The following is a 25,888-nucleotide window of genomic DNA, read 5'->3' as shown; positions in this document are numbered from 1 at the left end:
TCACTCAATGTGATCTCTCCATGCTGGAATGGGGCCATTTCCCTTTCTGCTTCTTCATTTTAGGACCCTTTTCAATTTCATCTGTTTCCTCTTGATCCCTGGTCATCCCATTTCTTTCCTGCTTACACATGCTCTCACCTCCTCTTGGAGCATCCACCTTTCTCACGCTGTGCGCCTCATCGTTTCCCTGTTCCTCTTGCACACCCATTCTCTCATTTTCTATACTCATACCACTCACTTCCCCATTCATTTCCACTTCTTCAATCTCTCCAGTCTTACTCTCCTGCTCGTCCACATCACTCCCCTCTCGATCTGATTCATTCTCTCTATTCACTTCTCTACCTTCCAGCAGCAGTCTCTCCAAGCGACTCACACCATAACCACTCAAATGCAGTCCATCGCTCCCATACAGGTCACTTCGTCCCTCAAACTCATTCCACACATTAACAAACTGTACTCCAATCTCCTCACACATTTCAGCCAGAATATCATTCATAATCCTTGCTCTCCGCCTCATTTCACCACAATCATACCTAGGCAACACACTGACTACCTTTCCTGTCACACTATTCTCTTTTATCTTTCCAAGCAGCCTCCTGACATTCATTCTGACATGCACTTTGTTCTCTCTCAAATCATTTGTACCAATTAATACAATTAACTCTTTTGCTAGCTCCCGCCTCATATCCAATGCCTCAATCACTCTACTCATTTTACCACCTGGAAAACATACCTTGTGCATTTTATCCTCTAGCACACCTTTAATAATGGAGTTGCCATACAACGCCACTTGCTCATCTTCCATTAACTCTTTCATGCCATCATGATTTATTTTAATAGTTTTGACCTGAATTCTCTTAATTTCATTCCGCATCCATTTCATTTCTTGCCTCATCCAATCCAATTCACTTTCTGAATCTCGTGACACATTCTCTCTATCATTAAATCTTTCTAACTTTCTAACTCTCGCCCCCCTCTTCTCACTTTCCCTTTCATTCATCTTTCTTTGTTTCAGTACTTTCAGTTCAACATGCATCCAACTTTCACCATCATTCATTCTTTTTTCGCTATCATTTATTCTTTCGATTTTTTTCACTTGCGATTTCTGCGTCATGCCATTTCTACTTTCATTCGTTCTCTCAATTTCATTTCTTTCCGCCACTCTCGCCTCACTTTCGTCCCTTTTAACATCCGTTACGGTTTTCAAATCGCTCCTTTTCTTTTTTCCTGATTTTTTAACATTCTTTCGCCTCTCTTTTCTCACCATCCTTCTCTTTCAAACATGCACTCGCGACACAATTGTTACTAACACTTTCTGTCACCAATTTCATATTTGCATTTCCTCATTCAGATCACACTTCGCACACACCCTTCCATCCGCGCTAAACATCCACAAATCATTTATGTAATCGAAGGAATACATATAACAGACCTCACACTTAACGAAACGACTGAAATCTAAATTAAAATCATGGAACGACAATGCCGTCGCCATTTTTTTTTTTTCCCTGCAGGTTACTAGGTCTAATAATAACGATTTCGTAATTAAGTTTAGGCAAGAAAAATCCCGCACACTAATAATACCGGTAGCGCACAACGTTTACAGCCGCTCTTACTCAAACAATTATGCATATATAATTAATTATTCCTAGAATAACTTATCTGAATCAGGAGCTCTTCTTAGGTACATCCACAATGCTTGGCTCATTCCTAATCAAACTCACTCACTTATCAAAGTCAGCATACATTTTTTAAGGGAAGCTGTTGTTATTGTATTAAGTAACAAGAGCGGTACAAAGGCATTTGACAGGATACTACATAATAAGTTGGTACAAATTCTGTCTGATAGATATCAGAGAGTTGTATATGGGGGATTAGTATCAGAGAAAAAGTCACATGCAGGGTTCTGTTCATTACTGGACCAATTTCTGCTCAGCCTTTATGCCAATTATATTGGCACTGGATGGCATGAGGATGTTTTTTTTTTCAAGTGATGTGAAGCTTTGGAAGTTTATTATTAATAGTGCTGATGTTATGAGAGAAGATACAAAGGCAGGTACTGTGCAGTGTTGATTATCAGGATTGGCTGAAGGCACATAAGCTGAAATTATTGAGCTGTGATCTAGTATAACAAGTTATCTAATCAAAATTATCTTGTACTTAAAGTTATCTCATAACATTAGTTGTCACTAATGATCACAATACTTGAGTTTTTTTTAAATGAACAGAATTTACCTCAAAGAAGGAACAAATATGCTGTATTATCTATTATCTAGATCACAGGTGGCCAACAGCAGGCTCGCAGGCGGCCTGTAACGTGATTTTGTGCAGCCCATGGCAGGATAAAAACTATATTAAATTATATATATTATCTTAGCTATTAGTTTCGACTGCAGATTTTCTGATTGATATACTAGTTATATTCATTATTTCTGATGACGGAAACACTTTATATTCTCAACACGGAATCAAAATTGCTTTAAAAAGATTACTCAATTTATAAAATCTACTGCTTCTCCGTGAGAGTTGTGGCTATGCGCTCCATAGTAACGCATCATTGAAAGTCACTTGCTCTGCTCTGGTTACAGTGATCAGTTTCAGAGACTCAGTTTCACAGTTAACAGTGTTATTGTTGCAGTTTGTGTCCCCTGGTCAGTTACTTTAGTTGTGTGACCTTCAAAGTGATCCCTTTTTCCAGTCAAGGGTGGCGATAGGCATTGACTTTTGGAAACTGGTACCAAGGGAAAAATATCCTGCATTGAGTGATTTCAGCTTGAGAATTGCATCTATTGCATCTATTCGATCTCATACATCGATGTGTGAGAATACATCCATATTGTAATGTATTCTCATACATCGCAATACATATGTGATATATGAGAATTGCATACATCACATATGTATTGCAAGCGCATACATATGTGAATGCACTTTCTCAACTATGAGGGCGGTTAAATCTTCACAAAGAAGCCGACTGACTGATGACCACCTTCAGGATTTGTTACGAATATCATCATCATCGTTGAAAATCGACTTTGATGAACTTGTTGCCGCACATGAATGCCCAGTGTTCTCAATTAAGTTGTGCTACATGTAAAAAAACCAGAAATATGTAATTAAATTTAATTTAACAACTTATATTTAAATCAAGTATTTTATATTGTTCTCCAAGTAGTAAATTGATTTAACAAATATAGTAATTCAATACATATAACTATTGCCTTGAAAAAAATGCAGAGTTTATTTTTATTTAAGTTCTGTCTAAAAGTGTGTGGCCCGTGACACCATCACTCATCATATATTGGCTCTCGTACAGAATGAAGTTGGCCGCCTATTATCTACACATCTGCCAGATGTGTGGCCAGATTATGAAAACATCATCAATGTATCTACAGCCAAACTGTAGATTTTAAAGTAAAGGAATCTAGAGCACATTGCTCAAAAGCTTCCATATCAAAGTTAGCAATTGGTGTGTGTGTGGGAGGGATAGTCGTAAGTCCATAGTCATACCTTATTTTTGTAGGTAAAAATTCTTTTGCCACACAAAGTAACCAGAATGTAGTACGTGGGCAAAGAGAGAGCCGGAAATTTGTTCTTGATCAATTCTTCTGTAAGAGAAGAATCGTGTCTTTGATTGGGATATTTATGAAAAGGGCAGAAATGTCAAAACTGACTAATAAATCATCTTTGCTGAGTATTATGTTTTTAATTTTGTTTATGAAGTGTTGTGTGTTCTTTATATAGGAGGTGGAATGATCTATCAATTTCTTGATTGTTGATGCTAATTTCTTCACTAGATGATAATTAGGATTGTCTATACCTTCAACTATTGGCCGAAGCAGAATGTTATGTTTGTGTATCTTGGGAACACCATATATATGCTGGGAGAGTGGGCATAATGGGATAACAGTTTTTTAACAGTGTCTGTTGGCCAAGAAGTGACAGACTTAAGTAATTTAACAGTTTTTTTTGTTTTAATCCTGTTAGTCAGATTATAGTTCACAAGTTAAGTGCTGTTATCTGAGACTAATTGATTCATTTGATGAATTTGACTTGATTCATGTGATGTGAATGTGCATAGTGAATGAGTTTAATAAACATGGTGAGTTCAACAAATAGAAACATCTTACAATTTGTAATGATAGAAATATCAGTTATGCTAGCAAAAATGTAGTCGAGCCATACCAACTGGAGGATTAATGAATAAATGCATGCAGTGAGATTTAAAAATGAATGGCTGACAAGCATTAGAAAGCAGTGGATAAAGCTCCATAACAAATTTCTTTATATATCGTTACCATGTATCAGAGACGATAACACTTAGAGGATATTTTATTACATTTTAATACTTAAAATGTTACAAATTATAACAAAATTATAACAAAACAGAATGATATTCTGTTTTGTTATAATTTTAATTTCTAATATTTGGGACAGTTTAAATTTAAAGAGTAAACAGAAATGCTCTTGGTGAGGAATGTAAATTTTTAATGCTAAGAGAAATTTGTGGAAGAGTGTGATGTACTGTAAGAAATTCAGCAAAAGATGAAAATGTTGATTTGATAAATTTACTAAGAGCTTGGAAATGGGATATAAACTTTGCATTCTGTCAGCAAAATTTTTATATGTTAGCGCTATGTTTTCCAAAAAAAGTTATCTAAAATTAGGGTATAGTTTATTATTCAAACTGTGGACTAGAAAGGCAGCCAATAGTTTTTAATGTGACAACTGAAGCAGTAATTATCAAATAAGATCAAGTTTATAAGACCGTTTTTTATATGTAAAAACATCAATTCTTTCAGATGTGATTTTTATTGTACTTCATTTAATAATTCACATATCTAAAATCACAGTTTTAGATTAACTTCATGTCTCTTTCACATAATATCATTCCAACTTACATGAGTTACAACACTGCATTTTATGATTCATCTTTCCCCTGTCATCTTTATAACAGGTCTGTTCTTCATTGTGTGGTTTATATTGCAGGTTATCTCAGTTGTATTCAAGGCTGAGCTTTCAGATCAAGTGGATGTCATCACCTCACCTCACCTCATCATCCTTTTACCCTCTTTTACCTTGTGGTGTCAAGGGTTTATTAGTCATCAGACCTCAAACCGTTCACAGATCAGCTCTACACCCTGGTGTGTCCTATTTCCTGTAGTGTTGAGTTCTCAAGGCCGGTTTGCCTGCTTTGCAGGATGAAAAACCCTAGGATAAACTGGGGAAAAAAACCTTACTGTCCACGCCCAAGACCGGTTAACTTGGCTATGGCTGAGGAAGATCCTTCAGCTTCTCACGTCACTGGCGGGAATCGAACCTAGGACACTCCTTCCACAGGCATATGGTTGTGAAGTGCACAGCCACTAGGCTAACCACACGGACTAAGCTAATAAGCTAAATTTTCTGAAATTCTGATACACCTTTTAAATGATATTATGTTTTGTTATAATTTTAATTTCTAATATTTGGGACAGTTAATAAATGCATTTTGGCTTATACATGCCAATATAGTATTTCTGCAGTGAAATCCAAAGTCTGCAACTTGAACTACCAAGGATTCAATATCAACAAATAAATATATTAACATACCTTCATATGCAGCAGCAGCTATTGAAATAATATCAGTAACATTTGGAGTAAGCTTGGCAAAAAAGGGGATTTTAACAGCAGAACGGACCCACTGACAAATATTTCTTACAATTTCAGGATTCTGAAAATATATTGATATGTACCAGAAATTAAAATGTAAAGAAAATTTTTTTCATGAAAACATTAGACTAATAAAAAATTTTATAGACATCATGGATATTGTAAACCCTTAGCTTTAAAATATACATTTAAAGATATAAATAAGTAAACTGTTTTTAGCAGTTTTTTTTATTATTATTACCATTATTATTGCAAGGTATATGTTGGCATACAGATGAGTGATTTTGTTTTAGTATTTCACAATGTCATTGATTGTTGTAGTATGGTTTTGGATTGAATGGTGGTAGAATGGTTTTGGTGTGAGTCATTTGGAGAGACTGTTGTTTGGTAGAGAAATGAGTGAAGAGAATAAATCTGATCAAGTAAGGAGTGATGTGAGAGAGAAGTAAGTAGCATGAGTATTGGAAATGAGAGAACAAGTACAAGACAAACAGAGAAATGGGGAGACTCAGGATGGACAGAAAAACATAGCATGACAAAGGTTGATGCTCCAAGAGGATATGAATCTATGTGTAGTTGTTATAGTATGGTATAAGCAAATGTATAGACAAAAAAGGAAGAGGATGATTTGGGATTAAGGGAAAAGAGTTGGATTTGAAGAAGTTCTAAGATGAATAAGGAGAAAAGAAATGGCTCGAGTTAAGTATGGAGAAATCACATTTAATAAGTGGTATCAGTGAATCTTGTTATAGATCCAGGAATGAGCTGTTATGTTTGTATACAAATGCTAGAAGTATAAGAAGCAAGGCAAATGAAATGGTTGCATTGGAGTTTGTTCACCCAAAAATTGTTGGAATAAGTGAGACACAACCTGACAGGAATAGAGATTGAAGGGCATGATGTATTTCGTGAAAACAGAAAGGGTAAAAAGGGAGGTGGAGTGCTATTCGTGATATAAAAAAAAGTCATGTCCATGCAAGGCAGATATGCAAGGGCAAAATAGTGATAGTGGTTTTGAGGCAGTATGATATGAAATTTAGAGGTGGACGGAATGAAATACTTTGTTGGATGTTGCTATAGAATGGTAACAGAGGGTAGTGACCATGAAATGTATAAGCAAATTAGCCAAACAAATGGGAAAAGGGTAATCATTATGGGTGATTTTAATTATGGCAATGAAGATTGGGATGATGAGATAGCAACTGAAAGTAAAGAAAATGAGTTTCTTAAGTTTTTGAGGGATATATTCCTCTGTTACATACTCCTGAGGTTACATGAGGATTGAGGGTCTTGGATTTGATCATCTCATCAGAGGATGTTATTCATCCTCCAGTTGGTGAGAGTGACCACAAAGTGATTTCCTGGATGGTTACCAGCAGTGTGAAGACTCCTGTGAGGAAAGGGTATATGTCAAACTACAAAGCTGGTAATTATGAGAAGCTCAGGAGACAGTTTGCAGGTGTAGCATAGAATGAGTAGTTGGCTGGAAAGGAAATCAGTGTTGCTTGGTTGATATTCAAGAACTATTTAGTAGAAGCAATGTCTAAATGTATTCCAAGGGTCAGAAGGTTAAATAAGGTAGGTGTGAAATGGATGAATGAAGAGATTAAGGAATAAAGATCTGCGATAAAGAGAAAAAAGGCATTATGTAGGACATAAGAGAAGTGATAATAACACAGTCCAACACAATTTTTGTTGACTTTAAATGAGACTTGTTTTTTACTAATTTGGGTGCGCTGATTTCAAATATCAAACCCATTTTTCTCTATCACGTCAAGTTTTTCCTCTATGGCATTTTCTTTTTGCTAATTTGTAAGTTTTTGATAGTTTTAAGGAAGCAGTACTATTTAGAGGATCAAAAAAATCAATTTTTTAATATTATTTTCTGAAAGTATGTACTTTTAAAAATCTGTTCCTAACTTTTTATCAAGAAATTTGAAAAATTCCCAAAGATATAGCCTATTATTCAAAGCGGTGCGCAGATCAGAATCAGAGCGCTCACCACTCTCGCTTGTTAGTAAATGAATAAATGCGTAAGAACCTGCAACGGCACGTACAGGCACTTTGAATGCGAGAGAGGCTGATAATTAGATACATAACTACTTAACAATATTCATTAAAAATTACAAGAATATTTATAAAAAAATAACAATTTTACTTACACATGAGTTTCAGGGAATAAATTTTTGTTTGTAGCAATTTCTGCTGTGTGTTCTGTTTTGGCAATCCCTTTGAATACTCCAACAGTAGTCGGCCATCATGTGAGAATCCCATCTTCCTTGGTACCGAACTTCCATAGTTTTTAAGTCTTGATGAAATCTTTCGCCTTGTTCATCGCTTACAGCACCTAAATTCTCGGGAAATCTATCAAGATGACTGTATAAGAAATGAAGCTTTATGCTCATGTTGCAACCTAGGCGCTGGAAATTTTCAAGCATTGTTTCCACTAGATCTTTGTAATTGCACACTTTTTTGTTTCCAAGAAAATTATTCGCAACCATCGTAAATGAAGTCCAGGCCTCTTTCTCAGTTTCGTTCATAGAATTGATGAAATTTGGGTCTCTCATTAAAGTTCTAATTTGCGGTCCATCAAATACACCGGCTTTAATTTTTCATAACCAAGTCATGGAAATTTTTCACATATGTATTGGAAACAGTCACCTTGTAAATCTAAAGCTTTAACATACTGCTTCATAAGACCTAGTTTAATGTGTAGAGGTGGAAAAACGATTTTTTTCCCTGTCGATTAAAGGTTGATTTATAACATTCTGTTCTCCAACATTTAAGGATATTCTAAGAGGCCAATGTTTCTGACTCCAGTGTTGGTTTCTAGCTCGACTATCTCAGAAGCATAGAAAACACGGAAACTTTGTATATCATCTTTGAAAGCCAAGTAAAAAGTTCACCATTTTAAGATCCACACAGATGATCCAGTTATGGTCTGTATATTTTAATAACTTCAGAACCTTTTTAATGTCCTCATATGTTTCCTTTAAGTGGACTGAATAGCCAATAGGAATTGAGCAATATACATTCCCATTGTGTAGTAAGACACACTTGAGACTTCTGCTTGAACTGTCGATAAATAAACGCCACTCGTTTGGATGATATTGTACAACACTCATTTCAGTTAGTAAACCTGACACATTGTTACAGTAAACAAACCCACACTCGTGTTTAAAATATTGTACAAGATAACTTTCCCTGCTACGATGAAAAGTTATCTTCGTATCTTGCTCCAGTAAGTTTTTTTCATTTAATCTTGAAGCTAACAATTCCGATGATTCCTTTGATAGGCCCAAATCTCTTACTAAGTCATTCAATTCCACTTGAGTAAAACGTTGCGGTCCAGAACTAGAAATTAAATTTTCATTGTCTAAATCAACATCCGGGTCTTGCTCCTCAAGAACATCTGACATATCCCGATCATGCTTGTTCTCAAGTAAAGGAAGTCCTTTATAAATTGGCACGGCTATTTCATTGGAATGAGCAACGTCGAATTGCTGAGTCGAGATTTGGATACACAATTTTCTTTTCCAGAAGTCTGAACTAAACAAAAATAGCAATCTACGTGATTTTTCGGTTCACGCCAAAAGCTAATTTTTGGCGTTTTCCCTTGCTCCACTGTCGTAAATTTTCTACACATGACTTACACACTTTATTTGGAGCCCATGACTTGTCCTGATCTGCAATTTTTACGTCAAAGTATGCAAAGTACACTTTCTTAACGAAATCAGTGATATTTGTCCTTTGACTGAGAACAGTAAATCTGCCACAAATGTAGCAGAAGGAATCTACACTATTGACACAATTTCGAGTAGTAGACATGATGTATTTTCTTCACTGCTGACTAACATGCAATTAACAAAACAAAAAAACAGGGACTTTATTGAAACGTTATAAGCACTCATCATACTTTCACGATCGATTAACGATTGACTGATTTCGATCGTTCTTTGTTCGCTATGACGCATATAGCATTCATTTGTTTTTGGCAGTTGTCATCGCCTACTTTTCATCACGTAAATGTATTAGGTCAGTTATCGGCCTCTCTCGCATTCAAAGCACCAGTACATGCTGTTGCAGGTTCTTACGCATTTATTCGTTTACTAACAAGCGAGAGCAGTGAGCGCTGCGATTCTGATCTGCGCACCGCTTTGAACAATAGGCTATATCTTCAGGAATTTTTCGAATTTCTTGATAAAAAGTTAGGAACAGATTTTTAAAAGTACATACTTTCAGAAAATAATATTAAAAAATCGATTTTTTTGATCCTCTAAATAGTATTGCCTCCTTAAAACTATCAAAAACTTACAAATTAGCAAAAAGAATATGCCATAGAGGAAAAACCTGAAGTGATAGAGAAAAATGGGTTTGATATTTGAAATCAGCGCACCCAAATTAGTAAAAAACAAGTGTCAGATCATAATCAGCAGAAAAAAAATTTTTTTTTTGTTGGCCAGTGTAATCAATTCCATGAGGATTACAAAGAACAGGCAAGGAGGGTGACTAGGTTGATAAGGGTAGCAAAAGTGAAGTATAAGCAGCAGCTAGCTAATGAAGCCAAAAAAAAGTCCTAGAGGGTTCTTGCAATATGTGGCCTGCAAAAAAAAAAAAAAAAAAGAATGATTATGGAATGATGACATTAATTGGAGAAATTGGTATAAGACCAACTGCAGAAGAGGATATAGTTGAGATATTTAATGAGCAGTTCATAACAGTCTTTCATTCTTGTGAATGTGATAGTTTGAGACCAGTTGATGAAGAGGAGAGAGACTGACTGTAAGTGAGCAAGAAGCATATGGGAGAATTGAGCTAACTTGATGTTAATAAGGCAGTGAGACTTGATAATATATCACCATATATTTTGAAGGAATGTGCCAGGGAGTTGACATCTGCCTTGACATATTTGTATAATATGATTATACAAATATAATATGAAAATACAAATATAATATTAATATAATATGTGTTGGGTAAAGTTCCAAAGGAGTGGAAGGAAGGCAAGATCGTGTCACTTCATAAGGGATGTGAAAGAACTCAAGCATCAAATTATAGGCCTATCTGTGTGTCAATTGTGGTTAAAGTGTTGGAGAGGCTGGTGAGAACCAGGATCCAGAATTGGATTGACAACAGTGGTATTATCTTTGATAGACAGCATGGATTGCTAAAGGGAGACCATGTTTCAGTAATTTTCTTACTTATTACAATAAGGTAATGGCTTCATTGGACAAAGGAGATGAATATACAGTAGTACACTTAGATTTAGCAAAGGCTTTTGATAGATTACTGCATGATAAGTTGACAGTGAAACTAGAGTAGATGGGGTTGGACTAGTGTATTGAGTTGGAGATTGGCTATCTGATAGAATCAGCAAGTTGTATATGGGGAGGGGGCAATATCTCAGAAGAGGAAAGTCACTAGTGGTGTTCTTCAGGAGTCTGTTTTAGGGCAATTGCTTTAACCTGTATGTTAATGATATTGGGGAAAATTTGGATAGGGATATTCAGTTGTTTGCAAATGATGCAAAATTGGGATGAACTATGAGGAATTGAGCAGATGTTCTGGCCTTATAAGAAGACTTGAATAGATTGAGTGAATGGGAACAGGAGTGGGGATACCAGCTCAGTATTTCAAAATGTAAAGTTTTAGAATTTGGGAAATAAAGACGAGATGTATAATTTATGCTTGGTGGAGATATATTGTTAGAAATGAAGGAAATAAGAGATCTTGGAGTGATGGTTGATAAGATTGTAAAATTTAGAGGACACATTGCCAAAATTGTGAAGATAACACAACGAATTCTGGTAATGATGTGGAGGACACTGACATGGAAGTAAGGAGATTCTTGTTCCATTGTATAAGGCCTTGATTAGGCCACATACAGACTACTGTGCACAGATTTGGTCACCTGGTTTTCAGAAGGACAAAGAGATGTTGGAAAGAGTCCTGAGGCAATTGACTAAGGTAGTTTCTGATCTCTGGAATGTTGAATATGAGGAAGGTTGAGAAAATGCAATTTACAGAGTCTAGTGGATAGGAGAAAGAGGGATGATATGATAGAGATGTACAAGTTGATAAGAGTTGTTATAGGATCAGTGTCAAAGTGGTTTTTTATAAAATGGTGGGAGATTGGGGTAGAACAAAAGATCATCCCTGGAAGTGGTATAAGGAGGGTGTGAATAAGGGAGTCAGAAGCAGGTTTTTTGTCATGCATAGTTGTGAATGATTGAAATATTTTACCTGAGAGTATGGTGTCTGCAGAGAATGTGTTTAAGGCAAGGTATGATGAGTTGTGTGTGTGACAAAGGGACCTCCTAGATGAGTTTTTAATTCCATGGGGTCTTAGGATAATAATAATAATAGTATTTTCTTCATTTATGACTGTGTGAGAGAGTGTATATGTGTTATGTGAGATCTGTTATGCATAAACAGTATTTTACATGGTGCTCTTGTGAACAAGAACTTAACATGAGGGATTTCGTGTAGTGCAGGGTGTGTGCTCTATGTACTCTTACCAAGAGTGAATAGCTTATGGTATGAGTACGTATGAGAAATGTCAGATATGACAGAAGCAGGAAAATGAAATTGCGAATGTTAATAATGAAAGGAATGAAGTTGAGAATGTAGTTGAAGGAGTGAGTGATTGTGGATGAAATAAGAATGAAAATATGATGACAGAAGTGGCTGATGGTAAAGGTAAGGTAGTATACACGAGTGATGGTATGATATTGGGCGTGAAAAGCAGAGAGAGAAAGAGTGACAAGGTGAACATGAATAGCAGTGAGAAAGTGATTCAAAGCATGAAAGCATAGTAGGTGACAATGAGGCAAGAGATGAAGCAAATGCAGAGTGAAACAAAGAGAATTATAGATGTGCATGGAAGAGTCAGAACCATTAAAATGAAAGGTGGCCATTTGAAAGAGGTAATGAATGATTTGAGAGAAGCTCTGTATTTAGATTTGATTATTATAGGTGTAGTGAATGAGAAGGTGCATAAAGTTCATTTTCCTGTGAACAGAGTGAGCAGAGTGACTGAGGCATTGGTTATGAAGAGCAAGTGAGCAAAAGAGTGATAGTAGGAGCAACAAATCATTTGGTTGATAACAAGTAGAATGTGAGAAAAGATATCAGATGGTTGTTGTGGAGAGTAAAAGATATCCATTTTCACATTCTGTAAAGTAGTTGGTAGGAAAGGCAGTCAATGTGTCATCCAAGTATAATATGATAAGTTGAGATAGCGAGCAGAGATCATGATTGGTATGCTAGTGAAGCATTAAGGAGAAAGAGACATGTTGTAAAGTGTGGATGCAGGAGAAGCATTTTGCTCTGAGGAGAAGAATAGGATTGGTGATGACTGAAATGAATGGCTGGGGGGAGGGGATATGGAGAGTCACATCCAAGAAGTGATTTTTTGATGGGACTTGTTACAGAATCAGAAATGAATACCAGAAGCCTCTGAAATAAGGTGAATGAAATTGTTATGATTGAGGATGACATCCTGATAGAAGGATATGATGTTTTTCATGAAGACACATATGACAGAAAGGTAGGAGGAGTGTTGTTGATATTAGCAGAGGGAGTTATACTGATCTAAAGTGGAGACATAAGGGGAAAATAGTGGCAGTGGTTCTGAAGAGGTATGGACTGAGATAGAGGTAGAAAGTCAGTTGGTAATGTGGAGGACAGTGAGAAAGAAAAGTATGGCAAATTAGTCTGGCTAATAATGAAAAGGTTGATCAATATGAATGATTTTAATTATGGCACTATAGATTTAACAGATGCATCTGGGGCAAAGAGGAGTTTCTGAGAGGCAGTATGTAAGGGAGGCACAGAGTGTGAAATCTTCCTCCAGTTGGTGAGAGTGGCTATGAAGTGATCATCTGAGTAGTGGCCTACAATATAAAGACTTCTGTAAGAAAATGTTTTATATGATGATACTGCTGGATTTTGCAAAGGTGTTTGACAGGATACCACATGGAATTCTATTATACAAACTGCAAGAAATGGGGATGAATATGAAACTGGTCATATGGATAAAAGGATAGCTCATGGACAGATACCAAAAAGTAATATCAATATATGGAGGAGCAGAATCCAGGAGAAGGCAGTTACTAGTGGTATGCTGCAGGGTTCTGTGTTTGGACCACTGCTGTTTAATTTGTACATAAATGATATAGGAAATAATCCAAAGGGAGATATTTAGTTGTTTGCTGATGATGCAACGTTGTGTAGGGTAACAGTTAATCAAGGTGGTAGAGAGTACAAGATGATTTGAATAGGAAATTGATGGAAATGTACTCCAGGAAATAGATGAAGCAAGGGATCTGGAGTTAGTAGAAAGAGAGAAAGCTGAGGTTTAGAGAGCACATTGCTAAAGTAGCTAGGGTAGTTCACAGGATTACTTGATTATTGAAGAACACACTAACAAACAGAGATAAGGGAGTTATCATTCCTCTTTATAACGCCTTGATACGTCCACATCTGGATTACTGTGCTCAGGTCTGGTCACCTGGGTTTCTTGATGAAGAGGAAGTGATGGAGAGAATCCAGAAGTGAGTGACCAAGATGGTGAGTGCCTGTGGAATGTTCCCTACGAGGATAGATTGAGAGTTTGTGGATTGCAAAAGTTGACTGACAGGCAAAAAAAACAAAAAAACAAGGGGAGATAAGATAGAAACATTATTTAAATTTGTTAAAGGATTTTATAGGATTGATGCACTGGAAATGTTTCAACACCTTGCTTGGGGGAGTAGAAAAGGTCATCCTTGGATGTTGGGTTAGAGTGTAGTTAGCAAGGTTGTGAGGACTAAATGTTTCACTTAGAGAGTGGTGAATGAATGGAATAGGTTGCCTTAGTCAGCTGTAAGTGCTTTGTCTGTTAATGATTTCAAGGAGAGGTACATAGGTATTGTCTTCATGGTTAGGGTCTTCCACGCTTGGTCTTGGGACTCCATACTCGTGCAATAATAATAATAATATGAAACTATAAGAGTGGTGATTATGACAAACTTAGGAGATGGCATGCAGGTATATCGTGAATTAGATGGAAATTAGATTGAGGCTGCTTGGCTCTCAATTAAGAACTAACTGGGAGAGGCAACCTCTGAATGTATTCAAAAGATCAGGTTAACTAAGGTAGGTGTGTAATGGGTGAATGAAGGATGAGCCAAACAATTAGGAAGAAGAAGAAGGCATTATGGTGATTGCAAACGATGAGTAGTAATAATCAGTTGTATGAGGAAAAAAGAGTGAGGAAAGTGACTAGCTAATAAGGCATAAAAGAAATAAAGCTTTCAATATGTAGTCAGTAGAAGAAAGAAAGAATGATTATTGAAGGATGATACTGGTTGGTGAAAATTGTAGAATGATAACTGCTATAGAGGATGTAGTTTAGATATTAAATGAGCAATTCATAAACTATTTTATTCTCATGCGACATCATGCAGAACTTGAGGTGCAGTGGGAAGAGAGGAGGATGCACTGATAATGAGTGAGCAAAAGATATATATGAAGAATTGTAAACTTGATGTTAATAAGACTATAGGGCTTGATGATATATTACTGTGTGTTTTGAGGGAACGTTCCAGGAAGTTAAAAACAGCTGAGGGAAACATAATGAAGAAATGAGGAAACATAACTCTTTCATATAAGTCTTAGAATGGGTCAAGTTCCAAAGGAGTGTAAAGAGGGCAAGCTTGTTCCACTTCATAAGGGAAGCAATAACTCTCAAGGTTCAAATTATAGGCCAAGCTTTGTCTGTCAGATGTTGAAGTTAAAGTATCGGAGAGGTTATTGAGGATCAAGCTCCAGAACATGGTTAAGGGTGACAACAGTGGCATTATTTTTGATGGACAGCATGGGTTTACTAAAGGAAGACAGCATTTAGCAATCTGCTTACTTTAACAATGTGACAAATTCATTAGACAAAGGAGATGCACACACAAAGGCATAGTTAGATTTTGCAAAGGATTTTGATAGACTCCCATATGACGAGCTGGTAATTAAATTGGAATGGATGGAGTGGGATAGAAGATTAATTTGCTGAATTGGAGATTGGCTGTCTGATAGGTATTAGCAAGTTGTGTATAAGGAAGTGATATTCCAGAAGAGGCAAGTCACTAGGGGCATGCACCAAGGGTCTGTTTTGGGATTGTTGTTATTTAACTTGTATACTAGTGATAGTGGGAAAAGTCTGAATGAGTGATATACAGTTATTTGCAAATGATGCAAAGTTGGGAAGAACTGACTAGAACAGATATTATAGCTTTTCAAAAGACTGGGTGAATAGGCATACTCAGTCGGTTGCCAGCTTAATGTTATAAACTGTATGGTTTTCAAATAGGGAAGAAAAGATGGGATACAGAATATACAGTTGGTGGTGGAAATAGTTTAGGTGGAGGAGATGAGGGATGTGGAGGGCTAAAACATAAAATTTCAGGGACACATTGCTAAAATCTTGGCTTTGAGGATTTTAGCAATGATGTGGAGACACCAATGTGCAAAAGTAATGATAGCATAGTTCAATTGTATAAGGCTTTAATCAGGTTGCATATGGATTATTGTACAGAGATTTAGTCACCTGATTTTCAAAAAGGATGAGGAGATATTGGAAAGATTCCATAAATGATTGAATAAGATTATTTCTGTTTCTCGAAGGCTGACTATGAAGACAGATTGAGGAAATGCAATTTGCAGAGTCTAGTGAACAGGAGGAAGGGAATATGATTGAAACATAAGTTTATACGGGGTTATTACCAAATTCATGTGGATGAGGTTTTTTTTTTATTTTATTATTATTTTTTTTATGAAAAACAGTGTGAATGGGGGAAGTAAGTTTTTTGCATGAGAGTGGTAGATAAATGGAATGCATTGCCTGAGAATGTGTAAGTGTGGAGATGGTGAATGCATTCAAGGCAACATATGAACTGTGTGCAGAACAACAAGACCTCCCATGATGAGTAGTTTGACTTCATGAAGATCTGATGATGATATTAGTAATAATAATAATAAAATACTGATGTATTGAATAATACAAATGAATCTCAGATGTACAAAACTAAAGTTACCTGTCCACAGGCCAATCCCATTCCACGTTCTCCCATTCCATGGGGACAAGAGAGATTTAACTCTAGAGCATCAGCACCAGCATTCTAAAAATTATGAACAAATGTAGTATTTTGCATCAAGATCACATAGAAAAATATAGTAAGGGAGAGAAATGAAAGAAAATCAAGACATTTACCTCAGACATTTGGGCTAGTTCTATCCAATCATTTTCGTTATAGGTACACATAATACTGGCTATTAGAATCTGAAAATAAAAAGTTCATTAAATTCTACTCATAGACACATACACATATGTTTGGGATTATAAGATAGAAATTGCTGGTACAAAAAAAAAAAGAAGCTTAAAATGAAATTATTATTATTATTATTATTAACGCAAGATCTTCATGGAGCTAAAAGACTCACTGCTGGTACAAAAAAAAAAGAAGCTTAAAATGAAATTATTATTATTATTATTAACACAAGATCTTCATGGAGTTAAAAGACTCATTCCAGGAGGCAAACACTGCTACACATGCAAAGCCCATCAAACCGTGCTTTAAACTCATTCAAAGTATCTGCATTCACCACACTGTCAGGCAATGCATTCCACTGACCAACCACCCTCCATGCAAAGAATCTACTCCATATTCCCCTGCTCACACTCTCCTTATTCAACTTCCAGAGATGTCCCTTTGTTCTACCCTTTCCTCCATTCTACAAAAATTTTTTGAAAATTAACATGGTAACAACCCTTCACGAACTGAAATGTCTCAATCATATCCCCTCTCTTCAGCTCCTATTCACAAGGCTTTGCAAACTGAATTTCCTCAATATGTCCACATATCAGAGCCTCTGTAGTGAATTAGAAGAATGACAGTAAACTGCATTCTCCAATTGGAAAAAGACTAAATTCAATTCTTGTCATGATGAGAGGAATCTTTATGTTTTTTTTCAGTCAAAGGCAAGTTATACTTTTGAGAGAAACTTGTGACATGAAATTAAGAATTATTTACACATTAGCACAAGAAAAGTATATTTAATATATTGCCATATATTTCAGTTTGAAAATAACAAACTATCATCAAACAATTGTTTGTATTCTACCTTGTAAAAAAAAAAAACTGTTATTTGATATGATAGTTTTTTTATTTTCAAACTGAAATATCTGGCAGTATGTTAAATATACTTTTCTTGTGCTAACATGTAAATCATTCTGAAGGTGAGTTAGCCTATCTCACATGGAGGTAGCAGGTTTTTTCCTTCCAGAAACTTGGGATTTTCATCTCGTGTACAGACAAATCTGCCTTGAGAACACACACACACACACAGTTTGTCTGTATACAGGATGAAAATAAAACCTGAGTTTGCAGGTGGAAACTCAGGTCTTCTGCATCATTAGTGTAAACTGATGTGATATGATGTCTTCATAACTTGTGCAATGTGACCTCTTAACAAACACTCCAAGGAGACATTGGAGTGTTGGTCAACAAGGATCAACAAGTCTTGATCAACAAATTTCAGAACCTTACACTTGGCAACATTGAATTGACAGTTCCATATTGTTGCCTATTCAGACAATCTATTCAAAACCTCCCATAAGGCCACAACATCTGATTGATTCCTCATTACTCTCCCCAGTTTTGCATCATCTGCGAACAGTTGTATATCACCAATTAAATCTATCCCAATATCATTAATATACAAATTAAAAACAATTGTCCCAAAACTAACTCCTGTGGCACACCACTAGTGACTTTCCTCTTTTGAGATAGTGACCCGCTCCTCCTCCCATACACAACTTGCTGATACCTATCTGATAGTTGGTTACCCATTAAACTCACTAGTCAATCATCCAATCCTATCTGCTTTGGTATAGTGATCAACTTGGTGTGGTGTGCAATCTATCAAAAGCCTTTGCAAAATCTAAGTCTACCATTTTATATGCATTTCCCTTGTCCAATACACTTTCCACCTTGTTATATTATATAAGAAAGTTTGTAAAACATGACATAGCTTTAACAAACCCATGCTGACCAGCACAAAGAATATCACTGTTATAAACATGGTGGCGATAATGAAATGCATAATCAAATTAGTCAAGCAAATATGAAAAGGGTAATCATTACGGGCAATTCTAATTATGGCAATATAGACTAGAATGATGAGATAGCAACTGGAAGTAAAGAAAATGAGTTTCTTGAGTTTTTGAGGGATAACTACCTCAGACAGTATGTAACAGAGGGCACGCGAGGATTGAGGTTCTTGAATTTGGTAATCTTATCAAAGGATGTAATTATAAATGAGGTGTCAAATCATCCACCAATTGGTGAGAGTGACCATGAGGTGATTACCTGGGTGGTTGGCAGCAGTGTGAGGACCTCTGTGAGAAAAGGGTGTATGTGGAACTACAAGGGGGTTGTTATGAAGAGCTCAGTAGACAGCTTGTGGGTGTAGCATGGAATGAGGAGTTAATAGATGCAATGCCTAAGTGTATTCCAAGGGTGACAAGGTTAAATAAGGTAGGTGTGAGATGGAAGAATAAAGAGATTAAGCATGTGATACAGAGAAAAAGGGCATTGTGGAGGCAGCATAAGAGAAGTGGAAATAATCAATTCCATGAGGTCTACAAAGACCAGGCAAGGAGGGTGACTTGGTTGGTGAGGGTAGCTAAAGAGAGGTATGAACAGCAGTTAGCTAATCAAGCCAAAAAGAATCCTAAGGAGTTTTTTTGAAATGTTACCAGCAAAAGAAAGAAAGATTATGGAAGGATGACACTGATAGGAGAAAATAGTATAAAGACAGCTGTTGCAGAATGTGTGGTGGAGATACTTAATTAGCAATTCATTAAGGTCTTTCAATCTTGTGAATGTGACTTCATGGAGAGATTGAGAGCAGTAGATGATGGGGAGGAGAGACTGACTGTAAGTGAGCAAGAGGTGTTTGGGGAGTTGGGTAAACTAGATGTTAATAAGGCTGTGGGAGTTGATAATACATCGCCACGTATTCTGAAGGAATGTGCCAGGGAGTTGACACCTGTTTTGACATATTTTTTTAATAAGAGTCTTGCACTTGGTCAAGTCCCTAAGGAGTGGAAGGAGGGCAAGACTGTGCCACTTCATAAAGGAGGTGATCGAACTCAAGCATCAAACTATAGGCCTATCTGTGTGTCAGGTGTTGTGGTTAAGTTATTGGAGAAGCTTGTGAGAACTAGGATCCAGAATTGGGTTAACAACAATGGTATTATCTTTGATGGACAGCATGGATTTGCTAAAGGGAGGTCATGTTTTAGTAATCTACTTACTTATTACAATAAAGTGACTGCTTCCTTGGACAGAGGAGAAGGATACACAGTAATATACTTAGATTTTGCAAAGGCTTTTGATAGAGTACCTCATGATAAACTGATAGTCAAACTAGAGCAGATGGGGTTGGATATTAGATTAGTGCATAGGATTGGAGACTGGCTATATAATAGGTATCAACATGTTGTGTATGGGGGAGTGATATCCAGGAAAAAGAAAGTCACTAGTGGAGAGCCTCAGGGGTCTGTTTTGGGCCATTACTGTTTAACTTGTATATTAACAATATAGGTGAAGATTTAGATGGAGATATTCAGTTGTTTGCAGATGATGCAAAGTTGGGACGAAAAATGAAGAGTAGTGAAGATGTTGTGGCCTTACAAGAAGCCTTGAATAAATTGAGTGATTGGGCATGGAAATGGAGATGTGAGTTCAATGTTGCAAAATGTAAGGTTTTAAAATTTGGAAAACAAAGATGGGATGCAGAATTTATGCTTGGTGAGGATATATTGTTGGAGGTGGAGTAAATAAGAGATCTGGGGGTGATAAGGATCTCAAATTTAGGTGGACACATATCCAAAATTGTGAAGACAACACAAAGACTTCTGGGAATGATGTGGAGGACACTGACGTGTAGAAGTAGGGAGATTTTTGTTCCATTGTATAAGGCTTTGATTAGGCCACACATGGACTATTGTGCCCATATTTAGTCACCTGGTATTCAGAAGGATGAAGAGATGTTGGAAAGGTTCCAAAGGCGATTGACTAAGGTAGTTTCTGACCTCTGGAGTGTCGAGTATGAGGAAAGATTGAGAAGATATAATTTGCAGAGTCTGGTGGATAGGAGGAAGAGGGGGGATATGATAGAGACCTACAAGTTGGTAAGGGGTTGTTATAGGCAGGTCCAGTGGAAGCGGGCATGCAGAGCATGTTGTGCATGCGAGTGCCGCTACGAAGGGGGCGCTGGGGCATGGGTCATAAGTTTATTTTTAAGAAACAAAATTTTTATCATAAAAACAAAAAATTCTTAGAATGAACAATATTAAAATAAATAAGGCCGGATACACCGAATAAAAATTTTTAAAAAATTTTATATTGCCTGCTGTTGACAATTTTGCAGCGAGAGCAGGCTAAATGTTTTCCTCCAGAATCTAAAGTGAAATGGTGAATGGTTTTTATGCGCAGAAACGAATTTTCATACAAAACATTTGTTGCCACGTAACCAGTCATACGGTACTGTAAAAACTCGATTGTAGCTTAAATATTCCAAAGCACATAACATTCGATTGTTTACTTAGGTTAAGTCCCATGTGAATATTGTAAAAATAAACTTTGTTTGTCTCTGTATAGTTTGTTTTAGATGTTATTGTAAATAACATTCTGGAAGTTAACTGTATATACTGCTTTAATAAGAATATGTTAGAGTGTTAAAAACAAAGGCAATGTTTATATCGCCGAAGCTGCATATAATAGATCTACATGGCGGCATTAGAAAGATTGTTATTAAAATTTGTTTGTATGAGAAAAGCTTGCAGGCTCTAAGTGTAACATCTGCTAAGTCAGTCAGAAAGTTTCAAACAACTTTCCGATGGCCGGCAACTTACAAGTAAAAGAAAGCGGAGGAGAACAAAAGGCATGCCGAACTTGAAACTTAAGATGAAAGAATCATACTGATTCTTTGGGGGTTGCCAAACTTCACGCAAGGTCTCAGAGGAGGTATAATAAAAAGGGACTGAAGCAAACAGAAGGGGCTGCACGGATCCAGAGATTGCTGCAGAAGTAGAGGAGGCCCGGTTCCAGAGACGTCCAGAAAGAGACAGGAGAGGTTGCCCGGTTCCAGACATTGCTAAAGCTGCCCGGTCCCAGGCACTGCTGAAGAGAGACAGAGCTGCTCAGTTCCAGATGTTGTCAGAGAGCATCCCAGATCCAGACGTTAGTTGAGAGAGGAGTTTTCTGTTTCCAGAAAGGAGGTTCTCGGTTCGTGACGTTGCGAGAGAGAAACGACTTCTAGGCCACAGACAGGGCTTTCAAATTGCTGAAAGGAGAAGTCCAAAACTCCATAGAAGAGAAAAGTTTCCAGTCCAGAGGGATCCTGATTGACAGTTGACAACAGTTTCATTTTTCTTCGAGGCGGCATTTTCAGTTTCTTAGAGGCGGCAATTCAAGCTACTAGACACAGCAGTCGTCCAGGCATTTTCGGCAAGCCCAAGTAGAGGAGAAAAGGTGAAGCAAATTTCTCGAAGTACCTTCACTTGTAAGTTTTTCTTTTCGCTGTGGGAGAATAACATTTTTCCGGATCTGTACGAGTCCCGCTACATTCCCAATTGATATAGCCGAAGCCAAAATTCCAGATGAAGATCTGAGATGAAAGAATTGCCATAGAACTTTTAGTGAAAGACTTTTGATTAATTGTGAGATACAGAGCCTTTGTAAGTTCAAAACTTTTATATAATTCCTCTTATAGTTGTATTAGAAAGACTTTTATGATATATGTTTAATGTTTAATAAGGTTAAGAAGTGTCCTTAAGAGAATCAATTGGCATGTTAGAAGTTGATATCAAATTTGTAAAGATAACTTAACAGAGAGATTTAGGTAACCCCTTTGCGAGTAAGCTTGGAGTTTAATAAGTAAAATTTGTAGACTTAGAGTAGATAACGTTTTGTGTTAAAGAAAGTATTTTAAAGTTGAAGAAAAAGGGTTCTAAATTTTGCTAAAGAGTTTTTATAGAAGGATAGAGAAAGAAATCTCCCTAATGTTTGAATTCGTGTACATTTCATAGAAATGTAAATAAATGTTATTTGACTTTCTTGTAAACATAGCACGTAATAATATAAACAAGAGAGATTCTGAGAGAGAAAGCACGCACAGCTACATTAGAATAACGGAGAATAAAGTATGAAGTAAAGAAAAAAGACATCACAAGTAATTAATAGAAATTACAAGTATACAAAGTTAAAATAATAATAAAATTTTACAATGTCGCAGTAATGACAGGATAGCAACAGTAGATTTATAACAGTACGCATCTCAATACTTCCAGAGATATGGAAAACCCTAATTAGATCTCTGAACACAGAAGAAATGAACTTTAATGCTAATTATAGAACATTCCTTAGCAACGAGTAAATCATGTACACACGATACGTGTATTATTCACGTTCAATGCTATTTTAGTTTGTAACTAAAGATCTATTTTGTGATATGTTTTAACCTCAGTGCTTGTACCCTGACGATGCCAACAGATTAAGTTTTTGTGAAACTAGTCGGTATTAAAAATACTTATCCGTTTTACACTTGATCAGTGTTCCCAAATAGTTATTTACATTACATACAGATCTTTGTTATATTTCCATGATTTCTAAACTATCTGTTGTAAAGTGAATATCTGATCCTGACAGTCTCTATTTGGCCTGAATCCAGCTTGTTCTTTACCAAGCTTCTGTTCCACAATCCTTCTGAATCGTTTCTCAAGTATACTTGCATATATCTTACCAGGAACACTCAGTAATGAAATGCCTCTGTAATTCTCACATTCAGTTTTATATATGGGTACTATGAGAACTCTACTCCAATCATCTGGAATTAGTCCCTCTGTCCATGCCTTCTGAACTATGCAGTGCAGCCACTATAAGACTTTTATACCTCCATACTTGAGCATTTCTGGTCAAATCTCATCTACTCCTGATGCCTTTCCACATTTCAGGTTTTCTATGGCTTTTTCTACTTTGAGTATGGATATGTATTCCTGACTGCATGCCTTTTGAGTGTTTTTTTACCACTGTGCTGTCATCACTGCTTGTTTCAGTTAGCAGTTTTTACTCCATACTTCAGTAATAACTTCATACTTCAAGGATATCTTTTTCTCCTGTTTTCATGTCACCTTTATCATCTCTAATTCCTTTTACAGCACTCTTTCCTCTATTTCTGAGCTTCTTGAACAACCTCCAGAATATCTTGCCACCTTCTTGATATTTATTTTCTATGTTCTTGCCAAAGTCCTCCCATGCCTTTTGTTTAGCCAGTTTTACACAGTGTTTAGCTTTCTTATATTTGTCTCTGTATTCTCCAAGAGCATGAGTTGACGTATTTGCCAGGAACTTTTGATATGCTTTCTTCTTTTCCTTCACTGCCTCTTTAACTTCCTGTGTCCACCATGGAGTTCTGATTTTTCTATCCTTGCACATAACCTCACCACATGCCTCTCTGGCTGAATCAATCAGTGTTTTCTTCAGGGCTTGCCAATGAATCTCCAAAGTTTGGTTCCTGCTCTCAAACTCTTTCATTTTTTTCTTGAATAATATTTGTGTATTTTAGTCTACAGTTCACATCTGAGAGCTGCTCAACTTTTATTCTCTTTAAAATTTTCTTACATGTTCTTCTTTTCAATATGAAATTCAATTTTATCCTGCACAAGACTAAATGATGATCACTTCCAATTTCAAATCCTCTGTACACTCTGGTGTCCTGCACCAGTGGGAAAACATCATTATCAACAATAACATAGTCAATGAGACTTTTCTTATTCCTTGCCTCTTCTCTCCATGTGAATTTGTGCACATTTTTATGTTGGAACATTGTGTCAGTGTTCATTTCCTACTCTGCTATTTAGATCCCCAACAAGGATCCACTTTTCCTTTTTCATTGTGTCAGTTGCTTACTCTAAAGCCTCAAAAAATTCCTCCACTTCTACCTTAGTAGAAGTGGAGGAATTTTTTGTGCATAGGCACAAATAAGTCTCCTTGTCCAGTTCCCCATTCTCATATTTGCCCACATCACTCTACTTGAGACTGCCTGCCATTCAAGAAGAATAGCCTCGTATGTAGTGTTGAATACTATGGCTTCTCCTTCTTTTCCTTGATTGTCATTGCCTGAATAAAACATTTTGTATTTATTGCTCAGAAAGATCTCACCAGTTTTTGTCTTTTTTGTTTCAGTTACCCCTATTATGTCAATCTGCTACTTATCCAATTCGTCAGCTAGCTCCATTTCTTTGCTATTCAGGCTTCTTATGTTGATAGTACCGATCTTGAACTCTGGTGATGTTGAGTTGGGGTAAGTTTTAGGATTTGTTCAAGTAGCCGACTTTTCGCTATTTGCCTGGTCCCTGATGAAAATAATGGGGGCCTAGTGTAACCAGGCAACGCCCCAGCCAGCATGAAATTCTGTCATGTTGTATCATCATTTGAAATTTTGGTTTAAGCCAATAAGAATACAATTTGGTCGGCTAAATCCCAAATTGCCATCCCATCCTCGTCTGTTCTGTCTCCAGGTAGATACCTAACAGGGTGCACCACGAGAAAGTGTGGAATGGACATTAGATCAGAAGCCCTGGTCGGTTCTCCACATTCCTTTGAAGGCTATGTGGAGGTCTCCTCTCATTTATATAGCTTTAACCCTTAAGCACCCCTGATATATATATATATATATATATATATACATTTTATCTGAACTAATTCAGGAGATGAGATGTTTCAGTTATTGAATACATGTATATTTTGAAAATGACTCCACTTTTCCTACATAGGAAAGATATATTGTACACTGTTATCATTTACAGAGCTAGTTTAAGATTACAGGTGCACGTTTGAGTAATTATATCAAAGAAAATGATAATAAAATTATGTAATTGCTATCATAATGATGTAAATCAGCATAAGCTAAATTGCCATCTCTGGCTGCAATACCTCTTTACCTTTTCCTACAATTCTAGTATTTTCAGATGATGAAATTTATCTCTAACCTAATAACAATTACAAACTTCCATGCCTATTGTGAGTTTCGAATCCACAGCCCATTCTTGGGAGAGGGTACGCTATCTAATTGATTGTTCATCATCATGGTTTATTTACAATTTACAATTTGTAAATATGGAAACAAACTAAAT

The 25,888-nt window shown here is 36.5% G+C and overlaps 1 protein-coding gene across 2 annotated transcripts in view; it reads right to left on the bottom strand.

Annotated features, from left to right (window-relative positions):
• su(r) (dihydropyrimidine dehydrogenase su(r)) overlaps window positions 1–25,888 on the bottom strand; it is a 413,031-nt gene that overhangs the window by 57,457 nt on the left and 329,686 nt on the right. For both annotated transcript variants that reach the window (XM_090408491.1, XM_090408493.1), the window contains 3 exons: window positions 16,898–16,966; window positions 16,722–16,805; window positions 5,593–5,713 (listed from right to left, as the gene is read on the bottom strand). In XM_090408491.1, coding sequence (XP_090264617.1) covers window positions 5,593–5,713; window positions 16,722–16,805; window positions 16,898–16,966 — 274 coding nt within the window. The remainder of the gene's footprint in view (window positions 1–5,592; window positions 5,714–16,721; window positions 16,806–16,897; window positions 16,967–25,888) is intronic.

This window comes from Typopeltis vanoorti, chromosome 18, assembly GCF_054136105.1.
Source record: "Typopeltis vanoorti isolate ZY-2024b chromosome 18, IOZ_Tvanoo_1.0, whole genome shotgun sequence".
NCBI lineage: Eukaryota > Metazoa > Arthropoda > Arachnida > Uropygi > Thelyphonidae > Typopeltis > Typopeltis vanoorti.
The sequence above is the reverse complement of the archived record's forward strand: the minus strand, read 5'-3'. Positions and strand labels throughout refer to the sequence as shown.